The sequence below is a fragment of the Mustela putorius genome, unplaced genomic scaffold (assembly GCF_011764305.1).
Source record: "Mustela putorius furo isolate JIRA1106 unplaced genomic scaffold, ASM1176430v1.1 tig00003853_pilon_pilon_pilon, whole genome shotgun sequence".
Classification (NCBI taxonomy): domain Eukaryota; kingdom Metazoa; phylum Chordata; class Mammalia; order Carnivora; family Mustelidae; genus Mustela; species Mustela putorius.
In genome coordinates, this window is record NW_025422005.1 from 9,333,611 (window position 1) to 9,347,563 (window position 13,953).

At 42.3% G+C, this 13,953-nt stretch overlaps 1 protein-coding gene across 8 annotated transcripts in view; it reads left to right on the plus strand.

Annotated features, from left to right (window-relative positions):
* PRDM2 (PR/SET domain 2) overlaps nucleotides 1-13,953 on the plus strand; it is a 125,788-nt gene that overhangs the window by 26,282 nt on the left and 85,553 nt on the right. For all 8 annotated transcript variants that reach the window (XM_045063783.1, XM_045063779.1, XM_045063775.1 and 5 more), the window contains 2 exons: nucleotides 5,257-5,371; nucleotides 7,609-7,712. In XM_045063783.1, coding sequence (XP_044919718.1) covers nucleotides 5,257-5,371; nucleotides 7,609-7,712 — 219 coding nt within the window. The remainder of the gene's footprint in view (nucleotides 1-5,256; nucleotides 5,372-7,608; nucleotides 7,713-13,953) is intronic.

The window sequence follows — 13,953 nt, forward strand, 5'->3', positions numbered from 1 at the left end:
TAGACCTAGTTCAGGAGTTAGACTACAGGCTTTATTTGTAAACCAGAAAATTAAAAAAAACACAAGATCAGAAGCTACTTACCCCAGCTACCCCACATCCATTAGCTAGTGGAATTGATGACATCATCACTTGTCATGACCCCTGGAAAACTCCCCTCTTCACACTGGCGGATGAAAAGGGCAGGTGACATCTCAGTGTCATTGTAAAAGTAGCGCTGAGCTTGGGGACTCCTGGCAGGTGGCCCTCAATGATCGTGCGAGGCCCCGCTGATTTAGTGGTTGGAATGGGGGCTCTGGAATCCACCTGGATTTTGTTTGGGCTCCGCTGCTTTAAAACCACGTAGCTTGGGACCATTACTCCCATTACTTGACAGGACAGCTCTGGAGCAGAGTATTTGAGAGTCCAGACCCTGAAGCCTGACCGCCTGGGTTTGAATCCTGGCGGGGCCGCTTACTAGCTGGGACTGGGGGCAGGTTTCAGTTTCGTGTGGAAAGTGAAAGTACCCACACCTGGAGTGGTGTAAAGATGACAAGAAGTGACGTGCAGAAAGCTTGGCTCAGAGGAAGCCATGATGTCCTGCTCCTGAGCTGCTCTACCGACCAGCATGGGGAGGTCATCCTGGCCACAGGGAAGATACTCAGTATTAGGGAAAGGAAAAGAGGGCTCGTCTAAAGAGCTCTGTGAGGGCGGGGCCTGGATCAGCTTTATTGACCTTCATATCTTCACTGCAGCAGCCCAGAGCCAGCCTGGGGCAGGCTCCCGGGAAGTATTTGTTAGTCCAGTGATGGACTGAAGGAATGAAGAACTGCTCCTGCTCTGAATCGGGGAGGGGAGGGGGGGGGAGAGGCTGCTGACTTTCTTTGGGTTTGAGTTAGGAAGTTGGAGACATTGATTTAATGAGCTTAGTTGATAATAACTGAGTAATTTACTAAATTAGCTGCTTAAATGTAATGCATCCAATTTAACCTGTATAGCTTGAGATCAGTTAGTTCACTGATACATGTGTGGGAGCTATCCCTCACTAGGCTGTGTTTCCTATTACATAACAGGAAAGCAGGGAAGTCCTTCTAACGTCCCCTATGCTTACCACAGTGATCAGTGTCAGAAACCCTTGACATGGGAACATGCCTTTATTCTGGGGTTCAGCAAAGATGGGGTGCTGGTTGCTGTTGGCCACCCCAGAGGAAGGAGCAGCCAAGGTTTTCTGGAGTTTGCAGTTTGGCCTCTGGTTGGTTGCCTTCTACTCCTCTTAGTCTGTGTAGTCCAGCAGGTGATTCATCTCTCCTAGGGTACTACCCCTGCCTGCCTCTCCCACCTCCGCTCCAGCTGCTTTCCCCTTACCTTCTCTGCTCGGGACTTCTTGCCTGTCTGTTCTGTGAGCACGCAAAGCTCGCTGGATTACCCGTGTCCTTGCTGGTTGCCTTTCTGGGTGTTTGCCCCCCATCTCTCGTACGATGCCCTTCCCAGTTCTAGAGATGCTGCTTCTTGAAGCGCTTGTCTAAAAGAGCACGCTCTCCATCTCTGTCACCGTGTCCCCTTCTTGTGCTTGAGTTTTCTTCAGACCGCCAAGAAGTTCCAGGCATTGTCTATCCTTGCTTTATTTTGTCTGTCTTCCTCACCAGAGTGACACATTGTGAAGGCAAATGAGATAGCTTACAATGTTGGCTGGTTCTTCGAAGGGACTCAGACATTGAGTAGATGCTGCAGTTTCTTTTAGAAAGAAATTAATCTGGGAAATAGTCCCAGGATCAAGTTGTGATCTTTAGGGTAAGAACGAAGATGACCTTATTTAGAGTGTGATATTATATCTAATACTATAAAGATATTCATATGTGTATATATATGTGTGTGTGTGTGTGGGTGGGTGGGTGTGTGTAAATGAGATCCCTGTTTATAAAAGTGTGTGGAGGAGAGAAATTTTCTTTTAAATATTCTTTTGTTCCAAAGATTTACTTGTAAATTGACTGCTTGGAATTGAGAGCATATATCACACTTTCTAAAAAAGAATTATTTTATTGACCTAGAAATATACCTACCTCAAATTCAAGAAATTCAGGCACACATGGAAAAAATGCTTTCTGATTGATGACCCTCCTATTTTATTTATTTCTAGCCCTCCTTTTTCTAAATAAGGGTTAAGTCCATTTACAGGAATTATTTATTCATTCAAGTATTTAAGTGACAACAAACATGTAGTGTGTACTGCTCAGCCCTGGGAATGCAACATTGAATAAGATAGACACCATCTGTCTTCATTGTGGTTTATCAGGGGAGGTACATTAAACACATAATCATACAAATAATTACTTAAAATTGTGGTAAGAGCTACGAAGGAAGAACAAGGAAAAGGAGAGGCGATTTCCAGCCATAGGCACTGCAGCTGGAAAGGAGAGAGGAAGTTCTTAGAGCTGGCCAGGGTTGACTTGGTGTGGTTTGAGGTTCCTGAAATTTAGTTGAGTCTAGTGCAAAGGACACTAAAATAAACAGAAAAGAAGCTTTCCTCTACTAGTTAAATGAGCCTAAATTTAAAAACTTGGGTTCAGGGTCACCTGGGTGGCTCAGTGGATTAAAGCCTCTGCCTTCGACTCAGGTCATGAGACTCAGGTCCTGGGATCAAGCCCCACATCGGGCTCTCTGCTCTGCGGGGAGCCTGCTTCCTCCTCTCTCTCTGCCTACTTGTGATCTCTGTCTGTCAAATAAATAAATAAAATCTTAAGAAACAGAAAGCAGATAAAATAGATGCACAGGAATTTGTGTTATGTTTCTTGCAGTGGCAGCTCTGCTGAGGTCTTTTATATTCATAGATGTATCAGCAATGTAAACTTGCATGGTCTCCATATTATACTCAAGTTACAAATTTCCTGTGGGAATGACCATTTCCCATTCCTTTTTCCTTAGGAGCTGTCTCCTGTGGACACTTCCATGAAAGATTGGAGGTTTTAGGGTACAGGTTCTCAGATTTCTTTTTCCAGCACAATCTTTTCTTTTTTTTTCCAGTTTCATGGAGGTATAATTGACAAATTAAAAGATATTTAAAGTGTACGTCATGGTATTTTGATATATGTATAACCATCTAGTTAATTAACATATCCATCATCGCTCATATTTATTTGTCTTTGGGGAGAACATTTAAGTCCTACTCTCTTAGCAAATTTCAGTTCTATAATACAGTGCTATCAGCTGTAGTTAACCATGTTTTACATTAGATCTTTAGACTGTATCAAGGAGAATCTTAACTGGAAATGGCACGGTGGATATGAACTTGGGCTCAGGGTTAGACAGGCAGAGGTTCAGATCCTGGCCTTGAGGAATTTAGACAACTTCCCTAAGCTTCAGTTTCTTCCATTGTTTGGGCTGGGGGTAGGTGATGGTTGGGGAGAAGCTGGGGGAGGGGCTGCAGTGACAGTCCCTTCCCCTTGGGCTGTTTGGAGTAAATGCCATCATGCGTGGAAGACTGTTAGTACAGTGCCTTGCACTGAGGCCCGGAGGAGTTTCTCAGGAAATATCTGCTTGTTAGTATTATTGTCATAGTGCTTAGGAGGATCAGTTAGAGTAGCTGACACACTGTCTTTTCAGAGCTCTCAGGGAAGTTAAATGGTGTCAAATGCTTTTAAATCTTAGGCTAGGGACTCATCTAAGGAAGGAGAGGAAAACTCTCTCACACTGCTTTTTAATGTTGGCTAAGTACTTCTTAATATTGCTTAATTTATCAGTGCTAAAAATAATTATTATGTAGCCTAGGATACCAACTTCCAATTTAATACCTTTTCCTCCACTGGAAAAAAAAAGGTTTTTGTTGTTGTTGTTGCCAAAATAACTGTTTATAGATCAAAATTTGAAAAATGGGGGTATTATATTTAGAAATGAGAAATTTGTGTGTTAAATTTATTCACATTTTAGCTAATTAAAAATACCATAAGACCCATTCTCTGGGGGCAGTTTTGATATTCCCGTGTTTTGGAAGGCATTTAACTTGTGCTTGGTGATACTGTCAGGACCAGCCGTGGACAGCAGGATCAAAGCATTTGTGCTTCTGAAGGGTCTGTACTGTCGGCGTTGCTCTTCTGGAGAAATGGATATCAGTCTGTAGATGCCCACTTGTGTGCATTCCTACTCAGAGCAGACCAGAGAGGAGACCTTCATAATGAGTTGCTCACTGCCGCGGGATTTGTTTCTCTGGAAGCAGCTTGATACTTTAAAAAAAAAAAAATTTGAAATGTTTTGAGTACACACATTTCTATGATATTCTCATCTTTGCACAAAACATTCTTAAAAGCTATAAAAGCTTCACTGTGGGAAGATTAACCTCTTTAGGTTGGAGTTTGCTTTTTGCCTACTTTGATTTCTTTGAAAGTCCTTTAGAAACGATTCCCTTGCAGTGAAATACACCTAGACTATAGAACCCTTCATTCTTAGTGGTGGTGTGATCAGTTCTTGGAGTATATGGGGTAACAGTGAAAAGGCACTTGATTTTCCTTTGACTGAATGTTATTTTTACAGTAACAGTCATGTTTTACCAGTTGGCTCAGATTTCCCCTTTCTGTTTCCTTATATTCATACCTAGTAGTAATCTTATTTCTTAAGATTAAAGTGAAAACTGGGTGGTAATGTATAAAATTCTATTTCTTAAGACTGATATTCTGGCGACTTCATTAATTAGTGACTTGAGAGAAGTGGTAAATTACAGTTTACGTAATTTACCACTAGAAAGGTCACATTTCCATTGAGGGCCCAGAAAAAGTCGGAGTGTTCTGGTTGGAATTTTGAAACCTCCGTGAAAGCGGGTGTTGTTCCCGGAGGGATGAAAGCGTAGATGGGGCGGGGGGCCAGCTGACGGGCAGGTCCTTCACGATGTGTGCCGAAAGTGTTAAGTAGGGAGTATTGATTTTTATTTTTTAAATGTCCTAAAATGCTGATGGTAGCCTTTAGCTTCAAAGTAAGCTTAAGCTGTATTTTACTTCCAGATTCTGTGGGAGTGTAAAATAGTATGTTGCCAGATATTTACATAGTTGGAAAATGACTGTAGGTGGCTGGAACGAAGTAGGTTGACACAGATGTGCTTGAAGGGGGTAGTAGTTTCCTTCAAGACGCAGGAGCCACAGTGACGGCAGATCCTGAGATCCACCACAGCTCCGTTTTCTTGTGTCAGGTGTCAGTTGCATTTTTGCATATTTGCTTATTGGACCAGAAAAGAAAGAAAACACTAACCTGGTCTGCTTCCCTCTGCTCTGATCCTTCTGTTTCTTGACTTGCAGAACACTGAGCCTGTTGCAGCTGCTGAGAGCCTGGCCGAGGTACCTGAACACGTGCTCCGAGGACTTCCAGAGGAAGTGAGGCTTTTCCCGTCTGCTGTGGACAGGACTCGGATTGGTGAGGACCGGGGTCCCGGAAGGAGATGGGGAGGGGAAGGGAGAGCCGCCTGTATCCAGGCATCCTTTGGGAGCATGTAAGGTAGGGAGGTCATCATCAAAGTGACAGATTTACACTTAGACTTAGAAAATCATGGTGGAATTTCTGCATTTTCCAGTAAAGAATCCAGGGTGCACAGAGATTATAAAACTAAACCAGAAATATCCACACGCCTGCCCACTGTCCTTTGTGACTTCGCCTGAGTATTCCCTCCCACTGTCTCCTCGGGGCTCTTCTTCTACTGAGTGTGCTGGTCCCTCCTCTCTGATTTCACTGGGACTTGAGTGTGAGTGCGCTGTTAGATTTAATTTCATTGTTTTGTATTGGTTTTCCCATCTGCCCCCTTCATTGATAGCGAGTGCCTTCGTTTCTTTCCTCTCTCTGTCTCCAGTACCCGACACGTTCTGGACCTTAGTAGTACTTGAATGAATGACGACCTGAGTGGATCTGAATGCTTCTGGCTGGAATTTCCCATTGAATGCAAACCCAGCTTTTACTGGTTTTTTTCAGTGTTGTTTTTGTGCCCTAATCTTTAGACAAAAGGCTAATAAGCAAATTATAAAAATTTAGTCAAAGTATAGTTTTCGAATAGATCATGTTTGTATCCCTTTTTTGTTTTTTTTTTTGTTTTTTTTAAAAGATTTTATTTATTTACTTGAGAGAGAGACAGTGAGAGAGAGCATGAATGAGGAGAAGGTCAGAGAGAGAAGCAGACTCCCCATGGAGCTGGGAGTCCGATGTGGGACTCGATCCCGGGACTCCAGGATCATGACCTGAGCCGAAGGCAGTCGTCCAACCAACTGAGCCACCCAGGCGTCCCCCCCCCTTTTTTTTTTTTAAAGATTTTATTTATTTATTTGAGAGACAGTGAGAGAGAGCATGAGCGAGGAGAAGGTCAGAGGGAGAAGCAGACTCCCCGTGGAGCTGGGAGCCTGATGCGGGACTCGATCCCTGGACTCCGGGATCATGACCTGAGCCGAAGGCAGTCGTCCAACCAACTGAGACACCCAGGCGTCCCATTTTTTTTTTTTTTTTAAAGCCCCTTTTTGTTTTTTTAAGGTGTATTTCTGAGATTCCTGTTTATGTGTATGTGTGTGTGAATAAAGTGTTAAAATGCTTTTCCTAATTCTCATTGAGGAATTTTTCAGTAAATTACTTGAGCAGTTATATTGTTTTCTTTTTAATTTTTAATTTTTATAAACATATAATAATTTTTATCCCCAGGGGTACAGGTCTGTGAATCGCCAGGTTTGAACAGTTATATTGTATCATTCACATGAAGGTGGTTGACTGTTCGCTCCACTAACTGACTGTTAGCTTTGTTAGAAACTGGATTCATAGACCTGCAGAAGAGGGACATTTGAACCTCCTAGCTGGACAGGACTGGCTCAGCCTCCACCTTCCTTCTGTGCATCCTCTGAGAGCAGAAGATGCAGGAACATGTCCAAAGGGTTCTTGTCAGTGAGCATCACCCTGGGTGCTGGTTCCCTTGACGCCAGGACTGTCTCCCGCCGTTTGGCCCGCTGCTGCTTCAGCTTGTCCGCCTGCCTTCCGGTCAGTGCCTGGAACCCAGGAACCGCCGAGGACGACGGCGGGACAGCAGCAGGAGTAGCTCTGGGCTGTTGGAAGCTCTGTGGAGGGCGTTGTTAGAGCAGCTTAGGTTTCAGGAGACTTAGCTGGAGGGGAGAGGGTGTTCCACTTTGAGCAAACAAACTTCAAAAATACCATTCATAAATTGGCATTTCCAAGCCTTTATAAAAGCAGTTCATGTTCATTGGAGACCATTTGAAAGCCGCAGAAAAGTAGAAAGAGGAGTTTTGAATTATTTCTAGTTTCACTCCTTTCTCATCTTTTTCTCTTTATTTGTGACTGTGCTGTTCTCTGGGGATTTGTGATTGTACCGTCTGGGTAATTTTACATGTGAAAAATAGAAACAAATATAAACCATTTCTTTCCTACTGATAAAACAATGTAGGTTCTTACAGACTATTTGGGAACTACAGAAGAATATAAAGAAGAAAAATAAAAATCTTTGTGGAAGACTTGATTTCTTCTGACTTGACTTGCTCCCCTTTGACCTGACATTATCTTGCTAATTGCTAGCCTTTTAACTATTTTGTGAAACAGAATTGACTTTAACGCTTCAATCTTTAAAATAGCTACAATAACATTATAAAAATATTGCTTTTATTTTCCAGGTGTCTGGGCCACTAAGCCAATTTTAAAAGGCAAAAAGTTTGGGCCATTTGTTGGTGATAAGAAAAAAAGATCTCAGGTTAAGAATAATGTGTACATGTGGGAGGTAAGAATTCTGGCTCTTTATCAGTGTTCTGTACATTTTTTGAGAAATCGTTTTATTCTCTAAGGATTTGACATTGTGAAATTAAAAGTCATCTTAGTATGTGTTTTAAAATCAAGAATATGTATTTTTCACTACACTTGATCTTAACCAAAAGGCTGAGAAGCGAAGAATATATATTTTTTGGAAGATTTATTTATTTTAGGGAGAGAGCCAGAGAGAGGGGGGAGGGGCGGGACTGGAGGAAGAAGGGATGCAGACCCCCTGCTGAGCGGGGGCTGACCTGGGGCTTGATCCCACCACCCGCTCCCCCGAGATCATGACCAGAGCCAAACCAAGAGCGGGGTGCTCCACTGACTGAGTCACCCAGGGGCCCCTCAAGAATATTTTTATTAAAGAGAAAATGTGTTTCTTTGGACACAGCTGCTGTTGACATTTGTCTTTTGAAGATGCTTGGCTGTCCTCAACAATAAATGTCAGACCTACTTTTGAACATTACCTTGTTCAGGGTCTTTTGCTGAGGGCTGAGACTTTGGTCTGTCACTTTGCAGGCTTGCAGACAGACACCATAAAAGGCATTCCAAGGTGGCCACAAATCACCGCTAGGGTCTTCTCTGTGTTTTAGGAAATAATCTCTGTGTTGCTGGAATATTCCGAGCTGGATATATTTAGCACGTGGCACATTTATATTTAGTGCTTCAGACTCCTCAGAAGACTTTCAGTTTTGTTGATTTCACGTTCTGTCGAGGATGCTGGAGGAGCGCGGCGCAATAGCGTGTTCCTTACCGAGGTGAAGCTGTCAGAAGCGGAGGTGCCCTGCTCCTCTCGGGTTCTGGGCTGCTCGTGCAGAGTCACAACCCCTGCTTCCTGCCTGGCAGCGAGGCGTTGGCTTCAGATCCTCCCTTTAGCTTTGTGACTTTCTGGAGTATTTAACCTCTGGGCCCCAAACCCTCAATTTAAAGATGGGGTTAAGGGGTACCTGGGTGGCTCAGTGGGTTAAAGCCTCTGCCTTCAGCTCAGATCATGATCTCAGGGTCCTGGGATTGAGCCTCGCATCAGGCTCTCTGATCAGCGCGGAGCCTGCTTCCTCCTCTCTGTGCCTGCCTCTCTGTCTACTTGTGATCTCTGTCTGTCAAATAAATAAATGAAAAATCTTAAAAAAAAAATAAAGATGGGGTTAATAAAAAATATCCAGGATAGCCAGGAAGATAAAGCCGGTTCTAGCTATTACCTGGAGCGCTGTGTGCAAGTTCAGCATTTACGTGCAATTTAGTTCAGATCAGGTGCTCTGGGGAAGCTGCTCTTGTTCTGATAGGATCTCAGCTGGTGTGGCTCCTTTTCAAAACAAGGGAAGTTTTTTGGCGATTAGAAAAGCATTTCTATCAGATGGTCTCGAATTGACTCACATCTCTTTCACACGTAAACATATACAGGCCTAAATATAAAATCTGCCCAGGAAATGTCTGGATACTTTCCATCGAGAAGTTCTTTGACATTTGTACATCTGAGGTATTTTGCTGTTGTGTTCAGTGTGACCAGCAGTGTTTCTTAACTTGAAGATTTCCCGCAGTTTCTTCCAGTAATTTTGAGTTTGTTTGTTGTGAGTCCCTTGCAGTAAATCTGATGACAGTTAACGCCCGGGGGCCTTAGGAAATGAGGATTTAGCATGAGAATAATCACATTATGCTGTTTCACTATTTCTGAGGTAGAAGAGTGCTGTATTTGTAGAAGAACTGCCCAGCCAAAAAATGATACTAATTACTCAAGATAACGCCTGAATGATTAAAAATGTCTTGACCACAAAATTATGCCCCCAGGTAAATGACTTTTTTAATTTTAGAAATTTCCCAAGGGAACTGACAAACGTGTTCCCCCAGGTTACTGTCTGGAAACCAGGAAATGCATTGCTTAGTTCTGTGTGTATAATGCTAAGCTTAAACAAATGTCATGAATATTAATATTACCCTAAGTTTATTGTATCTGTTTTACCCAACATAACGATTGGGAGATTTTGGGCATAGTATGTAAATGATTAATACTACGCTTTGTAGATTAAGCTTCATTTGTATTGAAATTCGTGTGTAGTATGAGTTCATACTCAGCTTGGTGAACATTGTAATTTAGAGCCATGACCTATTAGCTGTTGTATTTCTACTTATAAGTGCGTTAATACTGCCTTGCTAACTTAAGGTACTCTGTTTGTTATACTACAGTTGGTGAATCCTACGACATGGCCAGTTCTTGTTAGTTTTAAAGATTTAGTTCTTGTCATGGCTGACTTTTCCTTCTTAACTTTAAAAAAACTGGATGTCATTCAGGTAGTTCAGACTACAGGGTATGTATTCCATAGAGAAACCTGTAAGCCTTCTGTTCTGTAAAATAGAAGTAGATAGGATCTGACATGTATGTAGAGATATGTCTTAGGCAAGGTATAGAAAGCATCAGTTAGAATGTATGTATTCTTCTAGAGAAAAAGAAATGCCAAGTAAAATTTAGTATATCCCCATTAATTTAGTCCAACCTTGGTCTTAGCCTCAGACTTGCATCAGAATGCCTCTTATTAACTAATAAGAACTGCTTATCATTAAAATCTCATCTTGGCATTTGTTCTTCCATTAAAGCCCCTTTAAAACTGGCTTATCTTTTAGCAGCCTGGTGTCTTGCCCCAGCTAGAACTCCATTTTCAAGCTAATCTAAGACAAAGTGTTAAATTGCTTTTCTTGAGCCCTTGATTATCTAACACAGTCTTAAGTCCTCTAAGCTTTCACTGAAAACATTCTATTAAATCAGAAACAACAGAAGAGAGACAAGTATCCTCAGGGTGAATGCACAAAACAGTCAGATTCTCCTAAGAGGAGAGCATTCTTTGAGCAGTTTCTGGGGAGGAACTGCTAGCTAGCCAGGGTAGCTGCGGTCAGTGCCCGCCCCCCCCACCCCCCACCGAGAGCCATCTGCACTATTCTAACCACTTCTGACAAAAGCCTTTCAGATTCACTTCATGGGTCTCAGATCTCTTCCCATGAGATGAACTTCTGGGTGGTTTGCCTATGAATTGTTCTAGTAAGTCTTTATTTTTTAGAGCAGTTTTAGGTTCAGGGCAAAACTGAGCTGAAAGTACAGAGAGTTCCCCACACCACCGTCTCCCCCACTACGGCAGCAGACTGGTGCCTCTGTTAGTCATTCGATGGACCCGCACTCACGCCCCGTTATCACTCAAGATTCCTCATTTTCATTAGGGTTCCTTCTTGGTGTACATTCCAATAAATCTTTTTTAAATTATAAATGTAATACATGCTCATTGTAGAGTAATGTAAATAATACTGTAAGCTATAAACAAGAAAGTAAAAATCATCTGTGAATATTTTGGTGAACATTCTTCTAAGTCTCTGCTCCTCTGTCTGTTTTTCTTCTGTCTGTCCCCTACACTGGTGGGTACACAAACACCATATATAGACACCGCACGCCACTGAGATCAAACAGCGCAAATGGCTTTGTGTCGGGCTTTTCTCTTTCAGTATGTAGTGGACATACCCATGTCAGATTGTTTCACCTCTGTCATTATTTCTTACGGCCCCCTAGAATTCCATTGCATTCCTTCCACTGTTGAACCTTTAAATAGTTTTAATCTTTTCATGATATTACCAGTTCTTCTGAGTATGAAACTCACTGTTTTATACGTGGCTGCTTGGCTCCATAGCTCAGGAGTTAGAGCACTGGTCTTGTATACGTGGCTGCTCACTTGCTTGGTTATCTTCTTAAGATAAATTTCTGGAAGTATAATTCTTAAGTCCGAGGTTATGTACATTTTCATATCTGGTGAATTCTGCTAATAGACCTCCAGAAGGATTCCACTAATTTACATAACTACCAAAAGTACGTATTTTTCGCTAGCTTTTGAAAACCTAGTATTGTTAATCTTTTTTATAGTGTTCCCTCCCCGTCCTGCCCCTAGCCTCATTCTTACAAATGAAAACTGATAGTTTTTTTTTTTTTTTTAAGATTTTATTTATTTGATAGAGGTCAAGAGAGTGAGCACAAGCAGGGACAACAGCAGTCAGAGGGAGAAGCAGGCACCCTGCTGAGCAAGGAGCCCTATGTGGGACTCCATCCCAGGACCCCGGGATCATGACCTGAGCCCAAGTCAGGTGCTTAACCAACTGAGCCACCCATGTGTCCCGAAAACCGATAGTTCCCTGGTTCTATTTGCATGACATTCATGTAGGCAACAACTTTTGAGTCGGGGATGGCAGGAAGATGTAGAATTGTGTTTCAACTAAAATTGATAAGTTCTTTCTGTATAATGAGAGGACTTTAATTGTCTGAACCGTTAGCATTTGATGTTAGCAAGTGCATCCTCTCGTCTTTGCTAGCTCAACGCTTCTAATTTCGGATTATTTCTAAGTTAAAAATGGAGGCAAGAAGAGAAAAGAGAGTAGAAAAGTCAGTCAGCTGATCCTGTAGAACATTTTTTCCAGAAAGTACTATTCAGCTCTTCTTTCCAGCTTCTAAGCCGCACGAGGGTAGTACTAGAGAAAAAGCCCGGGGTCACATGGACGTGCAGGCTGCCACCTGTTCTTTGCAGCCCTGCAGCTACGAGTGGTTTTTACATTTTTTTAAACAAAAAATCAAATGTTTCATGATACAGGGAAATGATAGGAAACGGAGATGTCAGCTGATGAATCGAGTTGTATTAGGACATAGCTGCACTCATTCACTTGCATGTTATCGATGGCTGCTGTGGCCCTGTGCTGGCAGAATTGACTAGTTCTGACAGGGACCGCGTAGCCTGCCGAGCCGAAAATATTTATTGCTGGTTGTTTACCAGGCTTGAGAAGCGCACCTGTTTAATTTTTAAATTTGTATTTTAGGATTGCCTACAAGTTTGCTGATTGTAGTAAAATGTGCCACCACCCATTGGATTCCCTTGTGTTTCTCTTATTCTAGAATATTCAGAATATTTCAGATATAATAATGTATTTAAATAGTTCTAAAAAGAAGCCTTTGGTTTTCTAAAGCAATCTGAGCAGTGAAGTAGTTGGTGCTAAAGATCCATTTTCGTCTGTAGTCTCCAGGGAGTTATTTCCGTGGGGTGGCAGTTTCGGTTTGTTTTGTTTGTTTTATTAATTAATTAATTGATTGATTTGACAGAACAGACAGAGATCACAAGTAGGCAGAGAGGCAGGCAGAGAAAGAGGGGGAAGTGGCTTCCCACTGAGCAGAGCCCCATGCAGGGCTCGATCCCAGGATCCCCGAGATCATGACCTGAGCCAAAGGCAGAGGCCCAACCGGCTGAGCCACCCAGGTGCCCCGTGGGGTGGCAGTTTTAAAGGTCCTTAACAAGCCCTCAGATTATCTAATTCTGTAGCTCAAGAATGGCTGGAATGTGAACATACCAAGAAGAAGGTGTGGTATTTTCCAGGTAGCAGTGTTAATAACTTAGGAAGATGTAACTTTCACTAAATATTTTCATTGAAATGCTCATATACCAAGTGACGCTGTCCTTTTCTTTTTTGTCTTACTTTTCGATAAGGATAGCAAGCTCCTCATAGGTTTATTTGGCCCAAAATAAGAAGACGTTTATGAAATTACTTGATAGAGATGAATATGGCTCAGTAAATATTAGCTGAACTTGAACATAAGAGAAAAACACTTGTATGATCTTACAGAGGACTAAAAACATTTGTAATACGTATTTGTAGTTGAGTACTTTTTAAAAAGATTACTGGTCTTCATTTTTGCTTAGAATTTCTTTCCCTTCTAATGTTAGAGAGCATGGGCTGTATTTTGAACCAAAAACCTAGAATAACTGTGGGGGCGGAAATCCTGAAACTGACTTCTGCAAGCTGAGTTGCTGTTTACTTACAGAGACGCTCTGCCTGTTGGGTTTGTAGAGATGTGAGCCTCCCCTCTTCCCTTTACTCCGTTTGTTAGTCTTTACGAACGACTTTACCAAAGTCTTCACAAAAGACTAACAGACGGAGTAAAGGGAAGAGGGGATGGTAGTAGGTACTGTCTGTCTTCCAGGAACACACGGGAAAAGTGGGAAACAGTGTATAGATCAAAATATTGGAAATTCCAACAAGCTAAATCCCCAGAGAAATAAAGGTGGAAAGGAGCCTCAGGAGCGTGAGCCTTCAGGAGAGGTTCTGTCCCACCGTTAATAATGCATTAGAGCTCTTTGAAGGGCAAGTCCAGAGAACAGCCAACAGAATGGTTTTATCTCTGTAGACTCGTAATTTTGGGG